The sequence below is a fragment of the Paramormyrops kingsleyae genome, chromosome 4 (assembly GCF_048594095.1).
Source record: "Paramormyrops kingsleyae isolate MSU_618 chromosome 4, PKINGS_0.4, whole genome shotgun sequence".
NCBI classification, from domain to species: Eukaryota; Metazoa; Chordata; class Actinopteri; order Osteoglossiformes; family Mormyridae; genus Paramormyrops; species Paramormyrops kingsleyae.
Window position 1 is genome coordinate 7,467,281 of NC_132800.1, and position 20,931 is coordinate 7,488,211.

Here is a 20,931-nt window from a genome sequence, read left to right on the forward strand (position 1 = left end):
AGACACGATGAGCCAAGTTTTGCAAAACGTGTTCAAGCAACGGGCAAAAACTGTAAAACAATAGGGTCAAAATCAAAAATCAAAACAGACTACACAAATATTGTTTAGATAGCCTGGGGAAGAGCACTGTGGAGAGGGAGCTTTTTGTCTGCTATTTTCAGCAACCTTTAGCTGAAAATCGTTACTCAACTCAAGCTTTCCCACCTTTCAGTCTCTGGTATTTATGGACTAAATGTACTGTAGCAAATGCCAAAATACTATAGCCAAACCTCTTGGTGAGCCACTGCTTAGATGTTTATGGCTGTAAAGAAACCAGTTCCCATGTATTGCAGTCAGACTCTGTTAAAAAAAGACAAAAGTAATGTTAGCTTTATATTCGAAAGTCAGTTTACCAGCTGTAATATTTTACAACCAAAGCAAACTGGTCAGTTTTTACTCACACAGGCAGTTTGCAGTCACAGGCAGAGACGTCCACTGATCATTAGGTCTAATAACTGTGAGCCATATTCCACCATGTGCTTGTCAAAAAAGTCAAAGCGCGTAGCCATTGACATGAGCTCTTTTAAGCACTGTCTCAACTAAATGCTCTGGAGGTTTAGGGTTTTTGTCTCAGACTGGGGTTAACAGACTACATTACCTAGAATGCATTGCTCCTGTCTTTATCTGATCTTGAAATTACCTTGTTCATTGAATCGTTTGCACCTGTGGTAGTTGAGACTGGGAGAAACCTCCACTCATAAATTACTGTAAATAAAATAAAGGAACTCTGGGCGCACTAAAGAGATAGTGGATAGGGTTTAGGAGTCAGTTACTGTGGCATGGCGGCGCTAAACACACACAACGTAAAACACGAACCAAAAACAGTCTAATAGATCATGCACTGTAAAACATATTTCCTCGTTCCTATTAAAATTTCTTAAGTAACTGATTTTAATAACACTTTTGACTTTGCCCAACATTTTAATGACTAATTGTAGTAATCAGATATAAATGAGAAGGAAATGCTGCATTTTGGACTGACAAATAAAATCAAATTGGCCTAACGAAAATCAACTAATAAAGCTAATGGATGTAATAGTTACAGTAGTTTATGTGATTTGTATAAATAAATACATATTTAATAAAGATTTGTTGAAGTAAGGTGTTGGTAAGACTTTGTTTCCCAATTAAAAGGTAAGTTATTTTTGCAGTTATTTTCAGAGGTATGTCATGGATCACTCAGGGGAAGACCCTGTGACATCACGCAGGGTTCCCCCCCAGTGGCGAGATCTTCTGTCACGGTGGGGCACCGGAAAAATAAGGAGGACGCGAAAGCGGATCTGCCCAAGGGGAAAAAAGCTTTAATGTCCAAAAAGAACGAGGAGATAGAACTGGCAGGGATCGGGCGATCGGCGTCGGTATCCAGGGGGAATGGGCAGGGCTCGGGATCCGGGGACAGGCAGGAGCTCAGGCGATCGGCGTCGGTATCCAGGGGGGATGGGCAGAGCTCGGGATCCGGGGACAGGCAGGAGCTCAGGCGATCGGCGTCGGTATCCAGGGGGAATGGGCAGGGCTCGGGATCCGGGGACAGGCAGGAGCTCAGGCGATCGGCGTTGGTATCCAGGGGGGATGGGCAGAGCTCGGAATCCGGGGACAGGCAGGAGGTCAGGGGATCGGCGTCGGTATCCAGGGGGAATGGGCAGGGCTCGGGATCCGTGGACAGGCAGGAGGTCAGGCGATCGGCGTCGGTAGTAAAAGGGCTTGGCGAAGAATCGGTGGTCGAGAAAAACAGAACAGAGGTCAGGGAAACAGGCAAGCAGAGGTACAGACAGGCAGGGAATAAACGCTCGAAATTCGCAACAAAGGCTGAAGTTCTCGCGTCTGGTTGATGAGCCAGAAGCGAATAAAAAGTCTCTTAATCACTCCGATCGGTATCAGCTTGGTGAGGAGGGCATATGGTAACCGGTCCTGCCGGTTCACGGGATCGGTGTGGAAGAAGCGCTCCGGCCGCTGCTCGACTCTGTCTAGGGAAACCCTGAGGGCGTGGCGGGGGAACCCTGCATGATGTCACAGGGGCTTCCCCTGAGTGATCCATGACAAGGTATGGCTGCAGCTGGATTCGGACCCATGAGCTCTTGGTCTGGAGCCCAGTGTTTCACCCCTAGGCAGACGTCTTAAAGGGGCAATGGCATTGGGGCATAATGAGCAAAATGCTTCTATTTTTACATGTAAGTACATTTATAAGCAGCTTTTCACAATCTACACAGATCATAACCCTTTAATGCATCTTTTTAGTGAATCCAGACACACGGCTTCTGCAACACTTGAGCACTGGATCTAACCTTGTCTGCATACCAGTTCCACATAATATACAAGGCAGGGAGTGAACAAGCAAATGGGCATTTATTTCATCATCTTCCACTTCCAGAGAGCCCGGACACATAACTACCACCTGTCACTGTGTTTCCGCTGGATAGACTGTCAAATTCCCAGTGACGGTAAAGCAAATCAAAATGTGGACATTGAAAGGCCCAGTACGGTCACTGGTAAAATATATGTGATGCAGGACTGGAATATGAATGCTCTACATAGCAGAGAAATGCCAAACATTAAAGGAGGTGACCCAAAGTACTGATACAGACAAACCGCTCTAACAGGTCCATCCCCCTCAGGTGTGCAGGAATTTGAGTGGGGGGGGGGGGGCATGACGAGGCAGGGTGTGATAGAATGGAGGCTTCACTGATCCAACAGTGAATTACTGCCTACCGTGCTACATTGTGTAATATGTAAGAATACAGGACATCTGTGTAAATTCACAGCAGCTGATTACTGCAATATGGAACCATCACATTAGACAATATTAGTTATGAAATTTGCTTTTAGGCTACAAGATGAAGGTAAAGAATGAGACACATTATTGTCAGGGTCAGCTCCTGTTCCACTCTGTGTCCCTTCCCTGTTTGGCCAGCAGGTGTTGCTGGCTCAGCTAGTTGAGCATGCGGTTTTCTCCAAATCCCTTTGTTGCGTATTCAAATCCCTCCTCCTCTGCTTTTGTATTTTGTTCCCTAGTGTTTCATTTGTATGTTTTATAGTTCCTGTGTCTTGTGATTTGTATTTTGGTTTTTGGTTTCATTCTATGTGCCTGTGCTTGTGTTTCTATTTGTCTGTTATTCCTTTAGTGTAGATTCTGTTTCCTTGTTACTGGCAGGGTCTTAGCTTTCCCCTCCCAGTCCCTGAGTTAATTAGTTCCACCTGTTGCTTGTTCTTGTGCCTGTGATTGTTTGATGTTTGTTGCTGATGGTCTTGCTGCTGTGTTTCTCATATTTTTGATTCCCTGCCTGTTTCCCCGTGTAGTTAGTTTCCCTTTGTAGATCATTTAGTACTGTTAGTTATTTATATACCCTTTTAGTTTCGACCCCTTGTGGTCTCATTTTGTTTTGTGGTGTTTCCCTGTATTCAGTTCAGTTAAAAAACCCCGATTGTCCCATGAAGACGCCAGTGGGTCGTTCACCTTCCTATCAACCTGCATCATGCCTTATCCTTGCATAAAACCCGTCCGGATCCTTGACAGAATGAAACACTCCGAAAGACGATCCGCTCTCTCCGGGACACCTCAAGTTCCAGGTTCAGTCCAGGATTGTGTAAAAGAGCTTTGTACACTACAGAGCATATGGAATCAGTTGTCCAAGACTCAGTCCATCCTCCAGTCTCCCTGGTTATGTCAGGCCCTCATGGAAGCCAGCAACCAATTTCTTCAGCTCTCTCTTGCATCTCCGGAGGAGGAGGTGCATAGAATTCCCAGATAGCAAAATCTTTCTGGCCCGGATGTGGCCCACATCACGCATGATCATCTGGGACCTTTCCAGGTAGAGGTAGATGCCTCCGAGGTGGGTGTCGGAGCCGTGCTGTCCCAGAAGGATCCCTGGACAGGTAAGACTCACCCCTGTGCTTTCCTGTCGAAAAAACTCAAAGAGGCGAAACGCAATTACGATGTGGGAAATCGGGAATTCCTGGCCATAAAAGTAGCGTTGGAGAAGTGGAGGCACTGGTTAGAGGGGGCTATGCATCCCTTCCAGGTGTTGACGGATCATCGCAACTTACAATATCTGCGAGAGGTAGGGCTGGGTGATATAATATCGATATGATATTGCCCAGCCCTAGCGAAAGGCCAAACGCCTTAACGCCCTACAGGCCCGCTGGGCACTGTTTTTCTCCTGGTTCCTTTTCCAGGTCACCTATCTCCCCGGCTCCAAGAACACCAAAGCAGATGCTCTCTCCCGCTGCTTCCCTGCATCAAGGAATCCCAAGCCCATGGCCTGAATTTTGCCACCATCCTGAGTGTCTGCCAGTTATTACAGTATGTTAATTTAGTGTAATTGTGTCACGTGTAGTTGTAGTAGTGAAGTTAATTAAACAGCACTCCCTGATAAATTATGTTAAATATTAAATAAAATGTTTGAACCAGGACAGTAATAGGAAGCCTTTATTGCCATTGTACATGTAGCAAATACAATATACAGACAGAAATACTGTATAATGCACATATACAGGGGAGAGGAAAAGCCCACCATCAGGTTTACATTTCATTATATTTTATCAGAGAGAAAAAGTTATTTTCTATGTTTGTTCAGCTTGCAAAACCCAGTCACTTATTTTGTCTAACATATGTCACACTACAGACAGAGTAAAAGGGGTTATACTGGTTAAAAAGCAGAGATTTCACCTTTTTCCATTGAGAAGCAGTGACATGTGACACTCTGATAAGGTAAAAATGATTCCTCCAGCACACAGTGAGCTATCCCAGCATGCAAAGGGACACAGAAGAGTTTTCAATAAAAAACATCCCTGAATTAACCCAAAACCCTGGACAGAGGGGTTCAGTGAATGAGGAAGTGAAGCTGTACAGGAGGGTCAGTCCATCAGAGGAGACTCTGTAGAAGAACAGAGTACCAGCTGCCCAGTCCAGATACACTCCTACTCTGTGGAAGCCTGAGGGCTTTATGGGTATGACAGTCTGTTTATTATTGTGCCAAACAGAGTAACTCTCAGGAGAGCAGTACAGCATCCATGACTTGTCATTGGCTCCAAGCTGGCAGTCAGCACTGCGTCCTTTCCTCCCAATTCTTTTATAAGTCACTCCTATCAGGGCTTCTTCTCCACTCCACTCAGCCTCCCAATAACAGTGACCAGTCAGACTCTCTTTGCATAGAACTTGGTCCCAGAAGTTAAATCTCTCTGGATGATCAGGATATGGCTGCTGCTCTGCCCCCCCTGTCACCATCCTGTTTCCCTCTGACAGAGACAGGCGTCTGTTTGCTGTGTTGGGGTCCAGCGTCAGCTGGCAGGAGTCTGTAGGCAAGAGGAAGAGTGAATAATCCCATCATGAAGCCCAGCATCTCCATCATTATCACTGTCACACCTCACACACTCACTAACACAGAACTCGCTCCAATACACACATTTTATTCCCAATATACTCATGTAGCCGCGGCGCTCCGGCTGCCCCTTGCGCTGTGAGACGCCGCACTGAGAGACTCGCTGGGGACCCAACTGCACTTTAGCCTGCGCTCTATTATTCTGTACGATACATAAAATATAAAAACAGCACAATGTCCCCTAACGAAGCAGGAATTTAAGCATTTGAAATAGCTCAGGAAATGTCGGATGGCCGCGCATCGCAGGCGGGAAAACGTACAGAAATGCTGCATATGCTAATTAACAGAACTAATTATGGGCCTACACAGCAAACGTGCCAGTGTTAAATTAACACTGCATGGTGTCTATATGTGAACACAAGAGTTAATAAATATTAACACTGTAAAAACAACACTCACTGCACACTGAAAAGTGTTAAAGGTAACACTGAATGGTGTGGTCACATATAGACACCATGCAGTGTTAATTTAACACTGGCACATTTGCTGTGTAAGTTACAGGGGGATGGGAAGGGGGTTCTAACAACCCCCCCCCCCCCCCCCAATAATCATGACCTTAAACTCCCCCCAATATTAAAATCAAAGTTATGCATTTGGGCTTAGTTACAGGTAAATAAAATTAAATTCATCGAACACATTAACCATAACGTTGTACACCAAAGATGACCACTTAGAGTGAGTTTGTCTTTACTTCAACATATCAATTTGGCTCTAACCCCTTCAGACACTCACTTCCCTCCAGCTGCACTAAGCGCAAATTAAGGAGATAGTCGGCGTTATAACCACTTTGGGGGCGACTACTGGTGCAATCTTAGGACAATTCTAATGAATCTCAAAAAAGTACATGGCGCATGCTAAAGAAACTCATCAAAACAAATATGGAAATCCATCTACATAGTGCAAAAAAACACTCATTTTAAAAACTGAATGAAAACAATTATAAAGCAGTATTAATGCTATTATTAATAAAGACATGCAAACAAACTCACATTTCTGTAAGCCTGGTCTGGTCCTGCACTTTCCAATGTGATCCACACTATAGGAGAAGCAGAATGACATAGTGCTGCTGTATCCATTTATTTATTGGTGCCTCTTCTTCACATACATGCATAAGTATCTATATAGCATGTCAGACACACTGTCTACTCACTTCAGCTTCTCCAGTTTACAGCTGGGATCCTCCAGTACAGCAGAGAGCAGCTTCACTCCTGAGTCTCCTGGGTGATTGTAGCTCAGGTCCAGCTCTCTCAGATGTGAGGGGTTTGACCTCAGAGCGGAAGCCAGGGAAGTACAGCCGCTCTCTGTGACTCTACAGCCTGACAGTCTATAGAAAGGAAATCACAACATTTTGAACAAAATACAGGTGACAACGATTCTTCAAAATGCCAGTGCTGATGTGCCCAAAGCGACCAGCGACTGGCCTGGACCCACCAGACAAACAGCCCATCAGCACCTCCCCCTTTTTCTCCATCCCTGTTCTTCCGGTTCCTGACAAATATTCAGGGGCAATATTCTGTACCCAGGTTTTCCTGTGTGCTTCTGTTCCTGCGGCCACTACGCACAGTTCACTGAAGCTCATGTTTTAACTCCACTGACTCTGTAGTAACAGACATAAATGATAAGCTCATTTTAAAATTAAACTATCCAGTGACAGTGACCAACTGCATGCAACTTAGAACAACCAGATTCCCTGGACTCCTGCCACAAGAAGAGCACTGATGGCAGAGAGGATGAGGCCCTGGGGCGATGCCAAGAGCAAACAGTGTGACGTCACTGGAAAGTCGGCTAAACCCCAAAGGGTGACGATCAGCACCACAGCACTGGACAGAAACCACTAGATCCCCACAGTCGGCCACAGAAACTCCCACGTGAAAGTGAGGAATGTCAACAGGAGACAGCCAGCAGCTGATAATAGCTCCAGAGAGGGGGCAGGATCGCCTCCCCCAGTGTGGCTCAATGCCTGCATCGTGGGCAGGAGGTGGAGAGGCTGACTGGTGAGCAGGCTGTTTGTCGTCTCTCTCTCTCTGAAGACAGAGGGCCTGGAGGATGACCACACAGAAAGGACTGCTGCCTCCCACCTGCTCAGGCAGTGACCAAAGAGCTGGGCACAACTGCATGAGGACAGAGCTAACCTCCACACTCTGTATGCCCTTAAGCTGCTTTTTCTAAATGTACCCCATTTTCCCCCTAAAATAAACATTATCACTTTGGTGTTAGCCTGTCAGCCTTGTGTCTCCTGCCTCCATACCCAACAGAGGAGACTAACCTGTTAAGATTAACCTTCACATCCAGATTAGAATAGAGCTGGGAAACACCCCCATCTGACTGCCGAGGGGAATCGCTGACGATCCCCTCAAGGAGAGGGCTGTACAGAGCCTCCCGCGTTCTGGCTGTGAAAACACTGGCAGCAGGTGAATATGTGTACAGTGGATGTCAAAAGCTGACACACCCCTATTGTATCTGTGAGCTGACCAAAAGCTTTTCAAGGTATTTTCTTGAAATACTTCCCCTTCTTTTCCTATCAAATAGCTGTCATTCTTTATTTTCATTTCAGCCTTTACGTAAACAGAAGGTGACAGTTTTATGATTTTAATAAGCAATTCAAAAATGATATGTGACTCCTCCCATAACATATTCAGACCAATAAAATTGCTTCCACTGCAGCCGTCAGCCATCTTTCTGCCAGGTGGCCCCAAACTGACTAGTAACTCTGATAGGAGGAGATGTGAACATCCCCAGCAGCTAATGCAGGCCTGGCAGGCTGTGTTAGTTCTCATTCCAGCCTAACTGACGCACAGCTTGTTTTATGTTTAAATTGCACAAATTATGTAGTTAAAAGTTAATTGAAAAAAATTCAGGATGCAATAGTACTTTCAGGAATTCTCTTTGAGAGACCTTAGCACATGAACATTTTAAACACTGTGGTCCACACTGTTTTGGATCCGGACGGATTTGGCGTGTGGCTGAGGCATGATACAGGCAGATAGAAGGTGGATGACCTACTTGCGGCTCACTGAAAAAAAACTGGGTTTATTAGAACAGAAATCCACTGGAAATGCTTACAAAAACAAAACCTTAAGGGGTCAAATACTAAAAAGGGATAACAAAGGCAGACAACAAAGGATTAGGGTTACCAGGAGCAGGCAGGCAGGCAACTAAACAGACACTCTTCTAGTAACATACAAACTTCCCTGACATCCAACAATCAACAAACCACTGAGGAACTGAACAGAGACAGGGACTTAAATACAGATGGGTAACCAGACTAAAAAGGGCAGGTGAGATTAATCAATAAGGGTTGGGAAAACATGTCACAGGTGAAACTAATAATTAACTGAAGGAACTAAACAGGGAAACTAAGAACTAACCAAGAACCAGGGAAAAAGAATCTAACACTGGGAATAACAAAAACCGATAAAACACAACTAAGGCTCAAAGCAAGAAACCAGAGGCCTGTAGTATGATGGGGGTTTAACCAAATCAGATTTAACCCGGAGTCAATTTGCGAATGCGGGCTTGACAAAATCAGGTTGTCTCAATCGGTGCTAATCAGTAGTATGATGACAGGTAAGCAGTTGATTAGTTATATTGGTGTTAACTTAATTGGAGCTTGTGCACGTTCACATAAATGGAGCACATTCGGCAGCGCAAGTAACCATTTAATTCAGAGTGCAATCTCCATATTTCACAGAGGAAGACTGCATGCTAATCATGCAGGGATATGAGGAGTTTAAATCAACGCTGCAAAGAAAGTACAATAACACTGCAGCCAACAAAAGCAGGCCGGTTTGTTGGCAACGTACTCCCGACCGAGTAAACGCATAAGTACATTTTCATGGTCATAAAATATCTAAAATATCTCACGACTGATTATTAGACTATGTGTTGTCTGAAAAGAATTGAAATACTGTTAATAAATACAGAGGTTCACAGATGTAACACAATTCAGAAGTCACCTATTAATTGCTGTTAAGTAATGTAATGCTCCCTAAAGTTCCATTACTGTGATGTTAGTTTTAATGTAAACCTAATGTTAACAATAACTTAACTGATCCGATTTCAAACACAATAGTAGTGGAAAGCGTACGTGGCAGCAAGTCAAGATGAAGTATAAAAACATCTCAAGTGGTAGGGCTATGTATTTATATTTCTACTCATTATGAAAGATTTGATGTGTTTAGCCTCCACTTAATAGTGTATGTAGCACCCTTTCCTCGTACACTGCAATTAGGAAAGGGGGCCCGAATACGTCCCACATCAGCTTGGCATTTATATCGCCCTCCTTACCATCCAAAACTCTAAGAAAACATAATTAACAATCGACCGAATGCAAACACCCTGAATTTTTAATTAAAAAAGAAAAGATATAAATCAACCAAAGCATTATGTGTGTGTGTGTATATATATATACACTCACCTAAAGGATTATTAGGAACACCATACTAATACGGTGTTTGACCCCCTTTCGCCTTCAGAACTGCCTTAATTCTACGTGGCATTGATTCAACAAGGTGCTGAAAGCATTCTTTAGAAATGTTGGCCCATATTGATAGGATAGCATCTTGCAGTTGATGGAGATTTGTGGGATGCACATCCAGGGCACGAAGCTCCCGTTCCTCCACATCCCAAAGATGCTCTATTGGGTTGAGATCTGGTGACTGTGGGGGCCATTTTAGTACAGCGAACTCATTGTCATGTTCAAGAAACCAATTTGAAATGATTCGAGCTTTGTGACATGGTGCATTATCCTGCTGGAAGTAGCCATCAGAGGATGGGTACATGGTGGTCATAAAGGGATGGACATGGTCAGAAACAATGCTCAGGTAGGCCGTGGCATTTAAACGATGCCCAATTGGCACTAAGGGGCCTAAAGTGTGCCAAGAAAACATCCCCCACACCATTACACCACCACCACCAGCCTGCACAGTGGTAACAAGGCATGATGGATCCATGTTCTCATTCTGTTTACGTCAAATTCTGACTCTACCATTTGAATGTCTCAACAGAAATCGAGACTCATCAGACCAGGCAACATTTTTCCAGTCTTCAACTGTCCAATTTTGGTGAGCTTGTGCAAATTGTAGCCTCTTTTTCCTATTTGTAGTGGAGATGAGTGGTACCCGGTGGGGTCTTCTGCTGTTGTAGCCCATCCGCCTCAAGGTTGTGCGTGTTGTGGCTTCACAAATGCTTTGCTGCATACCTCGGTTGTAACGAGTGGTTATTTCAGTCAAAGTTGCTCTTCTATCAGCTTGAATCAGTCGGCCCATTCACCTCTGACCTCTAGCATCAACAAGGCATTTTCGTCCACAGGACTGCCGCATACTGGATGTTTTTCCCTTTGCACACCATTCTTTGTAAACCCTAGAAATGGTTGTGCGTGAAAATCCCAGTAACTGAGCAGATTGTGAAATACTCAGACCGGCCCATCTGGCACCAACAACCATGCCACGCTCAAAATTGCTTAAATCACCTTTCTTTCTCATTCTGACATTCAGTTTGGAGTTCAGGAGATTGTCTTGACCAGGACCACACCCCTAAATGCATTGAAGCAACTGCCATGTGATTGGTTGATTAGATAATTGCATATCAGTAGTCTTTCTTATTATGGTGGGTTAGTAAAACACTGCAGTTGAATGCCCAACTGAGTTTAAATGAGAATACATTAAAATGGGGCTGATATGGATCACCCATTTTGTACTTGTGTGCCACCCATATGGGCTTGCAATTTAGGAAAAGGAGGAGACACATTGTCTTAACACTCTAGGTTGTGAATTGAACAATATAAGAGTTAATAACTATTAACACTGTAAAAACAACACTCACTGCACACTGTAACGTGTTAAAAGTAACACTAAACGGTGTGGACCCATATAGACACCATGCAGTGTTAATTTAACACTGGCACATTTGCTGTGTGTGTGTGTGTGTGTGTGTATATATATATATATATATATATATATATATATATATTATGGCATGCCAAACAGGAAATATTTAATCATCCTTGATATACAGTATATGGAATAGATGCCGATATATATATATATATAATATATACAATGAAACCAGCAATATATATAGGGATGTGCTGGAGAAGGCTTTGCGCAGCAGTCAGACTATACCATCATCAATGCAAGATCTTGGTGAAAAATTAATGCAACACTGGATGGAAATAAATCTTGTGACATTGCAGAAGCTTATCGAAACAATGCCACAGCGAATGCATGCCGTAATCAAAGCTAAAGGCGGTCCAACGAAATATTAGAGTGTGTGACCTTTTTTTTTGGTGCCGACTTTTTTTTTGGACAGGCAGTGTATATATATATATATATATATATATACGTACAATGAAACTTGGAATATATGTAATGAATGTCGATATATATACACAATAAAACCTGATAAAAACTACCAAAGCAGTGCCTATCTGTAATTTCACATTCATTGTGTATATATATATATATCATACTTTTAATTCAATATCACTACAGGCCACAAAACTGAATACAAAATCACAGGACTAAAACTGATACAAAAGGAACCCTAGGAACAAAAAACAAAAACAGATGAAGCAGGATTTGAACACAAGACAGAGGGATTTACAGGCAACTGCATGCTCCACGAGCTGAGTCATGCAGCTAACAGGGAACAGGGGAACATACAAAGACTGACAACACGAGGGACAGGATGACACACACAGATCTGTACAGTACAGTGAGAGCCGATTACAGGAGTGATTCATCTCTCATAGCTGACAGGTGGCTGATGTGGCACAGGAAGGTGTTCATGCAGCAGCTACCAAAAATAAAAGAGTATCCCAGCTCTCTTCTTTAGCCGACTGTCTGCTAGACATCCGTTGTTGGATGGCAAGGAATTTCCTCATGTTAAATACTGAAAAAACTGAGGTTCTTTTAATCGGTCCTAAGGAGGCCCGCAATAAGTTTGTAAACCCCAAACCTAGCGGCCTCCCTACTCTATTTAAAACAGTGGTCAGAAATCTTGGTGTCCTGGTAGACTCCGACCTCTGCTTCAGTGCTCACATAACTAGCATTACCAGTACGGCATTTTACCATCTACGGAACATAGCCAAGCTTCGGAAGTTGCTTTCCTTTCAAGATGCAGAAAAACTAATACATGCCTTTATAACTTCTAGATTGGACTACTGCAATGCCCTCCTTTCGGGTTGTCCATCTGGATCCCTACATAAACTTCAGTTAGTACAAAATGCAGCTGCCAGAGTTCTCACAAAAACTAAAAAATTTGATCACATTAGACCTATCCTGTCTTCCCTGCACTGGCTACCGGTCAAGTTTAGGATTGACTACAAATTATTGCTATTGACCTACAAAACTCTGAATGGCCTTGCACCACAATATCTCAATGATCTTCTGGTCCCTTACAACCCTTCTCGCCTGCTTCGTTCACAAGGAGCAGGATATCTATTAGTTCCTAAAGTAGACAGGGCTACGGCAGGCTGCAGAGCATTCTCTTACAGAGCTCCGCAGCTGTGGAATGGTCTCCCGGCGGATGTGCGGGATTCAGGCACACTCTCGCTTTTCAAGTCTAGATTAAAAACGCACTTGTGTAGTTTAGCGTATAGGAAACCTATTTCTGGTTCCAGCTAGTCGCTCACTCCCAGTCAGACTAACAGTATGAGGTGAAGAGCTGGGTGGGGATCGGTGTCATTGGCTTTGGATAAACTGAGGCGTCAGTGCTGTCACTCTAGCTTTACACTAGAGTGCTGATGTTCAGGGAGTCCCCATGCCTGTGTTCCCGCCTGTCTCTCCCTCTTTCTCATGCTGCTATACCCAGATCTGCCGGAGCCTAGACGAATATTGCACTCGATCATTTTGCTTGCACTACCTCTGGTTTCCTCAACTCTGGCTAATACACAATTTTTTCTTACTTCCTCCCTCACCCCTTCTGGGGTGTGCTCCCTGGAGCACAATGTCGTTGAAGAATTTATGCCTCTGCTACCTACAAGACAACTACCTCCACCACCGGCAACTACCCTCCAACCTGCCTGCCCTTGGCTCAACACGATGCCTCGCCATCCTTCCCTGCGGCTGTTCCTCTATTAATCCTGCCATCGTGCATCAAGTACCACGTGCCTGCACCGGTCGGCCGCTGCATTGAGAAATATATTTCAACCCCTGTATTAGCTTAGTCTTTTCATCTTGTTTGTTTGACTCATCTGCCGGCCCCTGGAGGATGGGCTCCCCCTCTGGGTCCGGTTCCTCCCAAGGTTTCTTCCTCTTAGGGAGATTTTCCTTGCCACCGTTGCCTTTGGCTTACTCAATGGGGGGTCCTTACGAGGCAGAAATGTAAAGCGCATTGAGACAATGTAATGTTGTGATAATGCGCTATATAAATAAAATTGAATTGAATTGAATTGAATTTTATTTGGTGTAATTCCATCTGAGGAAATGTGATTTATGTTCCTTTGTTATGAAACTGTGAAAAGTCCAGCCCATGCATTTACTCTAGCATAGAGTATAACAATATTAAATCAGTATGACAATACTAAAACAAGACATGTGCATCATGTCCTCTTTACTGAAAAATACAGTGGTGCCTGCGGTTGACGAATGCTGTGGCCTATGAACAAATGTGTAAATTGATACCTGCTTAGTAGGAATGAAATGGTATGAGTGCAGCGGTTCGCTTGTCTGACTTTCATTGCAGCCACAGAAACACTTTATAATATTAAAGTACCAGTTTAGTATTTGTACTGTCAAACTGGACTAACCTCAGTATCTCCAGTTTACAGTGTGAATCCCCCAGTCCAGCAGAGAGCAGCTTCACTCCTGAATCCTGCACGTCATTGTTACTCAGGTCCAGCTCTCTCAGCGGTGAGGAGTTTGATCTGAGAGTTAAAGCCAACGTGTCACAGCATGTCTGTGTGAGATTACAGCTGCTCAGCCTGGAAAAAGAAAATATGTTAAGACACAGACACATGTATAACCTACATATTGTTAATAGTACTGACAGAAACATTAAAACATATATGGAACGAATACCGATATATATATACAATGAAACCCGGAATATATGGAATGAATATCGATATATATATACAATGAAACTCGGAATATATGGAATGAATATTGATATATATATACAATGAAACCCGGAATATATGGAATGAATACCGATATATATATACACAATAAAATCTGAAATATATGGAATGAAACCTAATGGAATCGCCTTTGGTGAACAGATCGAGTGAACGCTGAAAACTGCCTAAAAAGTTTTTTTTTTTAATTATCCTTGGCGTTTATATGACGAACAATTGCTATCTTTACACAGAATGTCTGTATAATTCATATTTGGAAGAACTTGTGTTCGTACGCTAAATGCTAAGATGATATTGAATGAAAAGTATGATATATATATATATATATATACACTCACCTAAAGGATTATTAGGAACACCATACTAATACGGTGTTTGACCCCCTTTCGCCTTCAGAACTGCCTTAATTCTATGTGGTATTGATTCAACAAGGTGCTGAAAGCATTCTTTAGAAATGTTGGCCCATATTGATAGGATAGCATCTTGCAGTTGATGGAGATTTGTGGGATGCACATCCAGGGCACGAAGCTCCCGTTCCACCACATCCCAAAGATGCTCTATTGGGTTGAGATCTGGTGACTGTGGGGGCCATTTTAGTACAGCGAACTCATTGTCATGTTCAAGAAACCAATTTGAAATGATTCGAGTTTTGTGACATGGTGCATTATCCTGCTGGAAGTAGCCATCAGAGGATGGGTACATGGTGGTCATAAAGGGATGGACATGGTCAGAAACAATGCTCAGGTAGGCCGTGGCATTTAAACGATGCCCAATTGGCACTAAGGGGCCTAAAGTGTGCCAAGAAAACATCCCCCACACCATTACACCACCACCAGCCTGCACAGTGGTAACAAGGCATGATGGATCCATGTTCTCATTCTGTTTACGTCAAATTCTGACTCTACCATTTGAATGTCTCAACAGAAATCGAGACTCATCAGACCAGGCAACATTTTTCCAGTCTTCAACTGTCCAATTTTGGTGAGCTCGTGCAAATTGTAGCCTCTTTTTCCTATTTGTAGTGGAGATGAGTGGTACCCGGTGGGGTCTTCTGCTGTTGTAGCCCATCCGCCTCAAGGTTGTGCGTGTTGTGGCTTCACAAATGCTTTGCTGCATACCTCGGTTGTAACGAGTGGTTATTTCAGTCAAAGTTGCTCTTCTATCAGCTTGAATCAGTCGGCCCATTCTCCTCTGACCTCTAGCATCAACAAGGCATTTTCGCCCACAGGACTGTCGCATACTGGATGTTTTTCCCTTTGCACACCATTCTTTGTAAACCCTAGAAATGGTTGTGCGTGAAAATCCCAGTAACTGAGCAGATTGTGAAATACTCAGACCGGCCCGTCTGGCACCAACAACCATGCCATGCTCAAAATTGCTTAAATCACTTTTCTTTCCCATTCTGACATTCAGTTTGGAGTTCAGGAGATTGTCTTGACCAGGACCACACCCCTAAATGCATTGAAGCAACTGCCATGTGATTGGTTGATTAGATAATTGCATAAATGAGAAATTGAACAAGTGTTCCTAATAATCCTTTAGGTGAGTGTATATATATATATATAACGCAGATTAATCCATCATCATGATTAATCTGATTAAAATTTTTAACACAATTAACCAATCTGCAGCACAGAATGACTCAAAATCTCTGAAATGTCTCTGTCAACCCATTTCGGGCAGTTTTGGTGCGTTCCATTTGCCCTGGGAATTCGAGAAGGGTCCAGCTGCAGACGCCTGTAGAGCGGAGCTCCACTGGAAATACGTCACCTCCACAGGAAATACGTGATTTTAAGGGGCGTAAAGTGGATCCCATCTTTACGGACGTAAAGTGGAGCTCCACAGGAAAAAAATACAGAAACACATTATAATATTAAAGTACCGGTTTAGTATTTGTACTGTCAAACTGGACTAACCTCAGTATCTCCAGTTTACAGTGTGAATCCCCCAGTCTAGCAGAGAGCAGCTTCACTCCTGAATCCTGCAGGTCATTGTTACTCAGGTCCATCTCTCTCAGGGGTGAGGAGTTTGATCTGAGAGTTAAAGCCAACGTGTCACAGCTTGTCTCTGTCAGATTACAGCTGTTCAGCCTGGAAAAAGAAAATATGTTGAGACACAGACACATATATAACCTACACATTGTTAATAGTACTGACAGCAACATTAAAACAAGCGAGCAGCACAGACCACTGGTGGACTCAGAGGGGGAAGGGGGGGGGGCAGTCGCCACCCAAGTGCCCCATGTCTGAAAAAAAGGTCACTAAATGCCCCTAAGGAATGGTGAAAATGCCACTATTAGCTGCCCATCGCACGATTTAGTACCATCTAGGGTGCCCCCTTCACGGGAGATGGTGCCTTATAGAGCAAGAAGATGCGATGAAGTGTATTAATGAGAGTCCTTCTAGTGGAGGATATGAGATGCAGTGCCCTATAAGGTGCCCTTACAATGGTCTAAACTTGTGGTGGGCAGTCTTATCCAGAAAGGGCTGCTGGGTATGTGGGTTTTTACTGATACTCACTAATCAGATTACTAAGTAGAGGACTGATTGGCTGAAGAGTCCTCACATCTGGGTTTAAACAGCTGACCTAACAGACCTGACAGACTGCTGGTTCGAGATTCGGCAGAATAGTCACATGTCTGTGGGCCCATGAGCGAGGCCCTTAAACCTCCAGTTCCAGGGGTTCTGGATGCCAGCCAACCCAGTGCTGTGACCCCTAAGCTTGTTCTCCCTGTAAATGTGTCTGTGTCTCTCATGGAGAGTGAGAAGAGAAGCATCCCAATATACCTGTACTTATGCAAATAAAGGATCATTTCACCTATAAACCCTCCGGATAAAGAGCCCTCTTTGTTTCTATAGCAGGTTTGGATCCTGTGACTGGAAGGTGTTGCAATACAGTTTGTATTTAGTACAACAACTACATATGTACAGTATGTACTTAGTATTGTGAATTGAGTTTAAATGTAATCTGAGTCATCTGTAGATAGCGATGTTAATTGAAGTGAAGGTTAAGTTAAGTGTGATGCAAATATCCTCTTGGTTTAATAAAAAAAAACTTTTTGCTGTAAAAGGTATGGCAGGTTGCAGCCACTCTCTAAAAAATAATTTGTTGGGTTTACTTAAAAAAATTATTGTAACAATTTGCATTCATCTTTTTAAGTTGTCCTAACTTAACTGTCCCAATTCAATATTATTAAGTAATTGTTACTAAACTATCATTATTACACCAGCAGAAATCATTAAATACACTAAAAGCTATATTAAGTTGAATCTACTCGATATTCAGTGGGCACTATTTGAATTTTCATATTGGTTGTACTTAATGCATGTGTTAGTTACACCATTAAATCAAGCACAATAAACATGTTTTTCCTTCTATATCCAAAAGCTAAATTAAGTAATACCTACTTAATATAAATTCAATATTCATTGAAATATTGTTACCTCATCATTCAAATAAAGTTGCTCTACCTTAATTTTTTTGTTGTTTTCTACTCAGAAATGTCCATACAAGTAGTTAACATACTTTCTTGATGAGTGTTATTATTATTTAACATTTATTAAAATGTTGAATTGTGAAATGCGGTTCTTGTTTTTCATTTCCCCTGACTAAAGTAAAACAAGGCACTAATACTAAAGAAAGTATGTTAACTATTTGCGTGGACATTTCTGAGTAGGAAACAACAAAAAAATTAAGGTAGAGCAACTTTATTTGAATGATGAGGTAACTTAATATTTCAATGAATATTGAATTAATATTAAGTAGGTATTACTTAATTTAGCTTTTGGATATAGAAGGAAAAACATGTTTATTGTACTTGATTTAATGGTGTAACTAACACATGCATTAAGTACAACCAATATGAAAATTCAAATAGTGCCCACTGAATATCGAGTAGATTCAACTTAATATAGCTTTTAGTGTATTTAATGATTAATGTTGGTGTAATAATGATAGTTTAGTAACAATTACTTAATAATACTGAATTGGGACAGTTAAGTTAGGACAACTTAAAAAGATTAATGCAAATTGTTACGATAATTTTTTTAAGTAAACCCAACAAATTATTTTGTTGGGTTTACTTTATTTTGTTGAGTGCATGTTAAGTAAAGAGAACCTTTGAATAAGAAGCAAAGACTGCATGCACTTTATTTCTGTATCGTTTTATGAAGATTTTTCCAATAGGAGGAATAATTGGATGTTAATGGAAATGTCACTTTTGTGTTTATTACTACATCATTATCTTCATTATTATAAAATCTGGGTTCAGAATATCAAAAACAAATCTAGCCAAGTTATTAATCAATGAGGAGGAAGAAATTATATGTCACATCACTTACAGAGCTGTCTTGGATGTCTTGACCACAGGTAGCAGCCTCCAGTGCTCATTATCTGATCTGAAGAATTTCTTCAGATCAAACACATCCAGCTCCTCATCTGACATCAGTAACAAAAAGGCCAGAGCTGAATAATGTGCAGGTGAGAGGTCTTCTGCTGAAAGACTTCCTGAATTCAGGTATCTTTGTACCTCCTCTACCAGAGAATTGTCACCCAGTTCATTCAGGCAGTGGAACAGGTTGATAGTCCTTTCTGGAGATAAATTCTCCTTTATTTTCCCCTTGATGTATTTGGCTGTTTCCCCAACGTTATCTGAGCTGTGTCTTGTCTGTCCCAGTAGCCTTTCTAACAGAGTCTTACTGCAGTCTGTTGAAAGGCCCAGGAGGAAGCGGAGGTAGAGGTCCAAGTGTCCATTCTTGCTCTCCAATGCCTGATCCACTGCAGTCTTCAGTAGGTTAGCTGATGACTTTGCTAGAAAGACGTATAAAGCAGCGAGATACTCCTGGATGCTGAGATGCACAAAGCAGTACACCTTTGTCTGATACAACCCATATTCCTCTTTAAAGACTTCTGTGCACACTCCAGAGTAAACTGAAGCTTCTCTGATGTCAAGGTCACTCTGTTCCAGATCTTTCTCATAAAATATGAGATTGCCTTTCTCAAGGTTATGAAAAGCAAGTTTACCAAGTTTTAGAAGGAAGCGTTTAATAAGTTTGGTTTCATTTTTTTTCATCCATCCATCCTTCAGTTTTCTGTACCAGCTTGTCCTATTCTGGGTCGCAGAGGTCTGGAGCCTATACTTGTCATTTTTTAAACTTGCTTGAAAGATCAGGAAGTGTGTGTACATATCAGTCAGAGTTCTTGGAATTTCTCCACTGTCAGTCTCACAAAAAAGACTCTCAAGAACAGTGGCTGAAATCCAACAGAACACAGGTATGTGGCACATGATGAAGAGGCTCCTTGATGATTTCACATGTCTGATAATCCTTTTAGACAGGCTCTCATCATTAAATCTCTTCCTGAAATACTCTTCCTTCTGGGCATCACTGAACCCTCGTATCTCTGTCACCTGGTCGATGCACTCAGGAGGTATCTGATTGGTTGCTGCTGGCCGGGAGGTTATCCAGAGGAGAGCGGATGGAAGCAAATTCCTGTTAATTAAGTTAGTCAACAGCACATCCAGTGATGTTTTCTTTGTAACATCAAACCAGCTCTCGTTGTTCTGAAAATCTAGAGGAAGGCGACATTCATCCAGACCATCAAAGACGAACAAGACTTTGTACCTAAACAGCTCAGTTGATTGAAATAACTTTAGTTCTGGGTCAAAATGGTGAAGCAGTTCAATCAGACTGAATTCACCTTTAACCAAATTAAGGTTCCGGAAAGGAAGAGCAAATATGATGTGAATGTCCTGGTTTGCTTTTCCTTCTGCCCAGTCTAGTATAAATTTATGCACAGAGACTGTTTTCCCGATACCTGCAACCCCTTTAGTGAGTACAGTTCTGATAGGTGTCTCACACCCACATAAGGGTTTAAATATATCATTGCACTTGACTGTAGTATCTTCTGTTTGCCTTTTCTTGGATGCTGTTTCAATCTGTCTCACTTCATGTTCATCATTGACTCCTCCAGTACCACCTTTAGTTATGTAGAGTTCAGTGTAAATCTCTTTGAGAAGTGTTGGCCGTCCTTCCTTAGCTTTCCCTTCAAATACACATTCAAATTTCTTCTTCAGGTTACATTTTATTCTGTCCAGCATGAGCTTCCCTGAAGAAATATGGGAGAAAATGGACAATTTCTGAACTGGATCCTGACCAGTATGAGAGGAAGAATATAGACACACACACACACACGGGAGGGGGGACGGACGACATATCCTCATGGGGACTGCTCCTTTATTGCTATGGGATAAATGCTAATGACAACCTTAACCTCTACGCAGCCCTAATCATAACTATATGTAGCCTAAATAAAATAATTTTTGCATCTTTTTGCGGTCACCAGGGTTGTGGTGACATTTGGTTCTCACAAAGTAACGTAAGGTAACACACAGAGACACGTTTTTCACCATTTCACTGTGATTAATGATACTTTAATTTT

At 42.4% G+C, this 20,931-nt stretch overlaps 1 protein-coding gene across 8 annotated transcripts in view; it reads right to left on the bottom strand.

Moving 5' to 3' along the window:
• LOC111848838 (NLR family CARD domain-containing protein 3-like) overlaps positions 1 to 20,931 on the bottom strand; it is a 212,845-nt gene that overhangs the window by 121,490 nt on the left and 70,424 nt on the right. For 5 of the 8 annotated variants that reach the window (XM_072710546.1, XM_072710544.1, XM_072710541.1 and 2 more), the window contains 2 exons: positions 16,410 to 16,583; positions 14,164 to 14,337 (listed from right to left, as the gene is read on the bottom strand). In XM_072710546.1, the coding sequence (XP_072566647.1) occupies positions 14,164 to 14,337; positions 16,410 to 16,583 (348 nt within the window). Of the gene's footprint in view, positions 1 to 4,444; positions 5,329 to 6,403; positions 6,451 to 6,564; positions 6,739 to 14,163; positions 14,338 to 16,409; positions 16,584 to 18,833; positions 20,599 to 20,931 lie in introns of those variants that run through there. The other 3 variants (XM_072710548.1, XM_072710547.1, XM_072710545.1) reach the window with 3 other exon arrangements.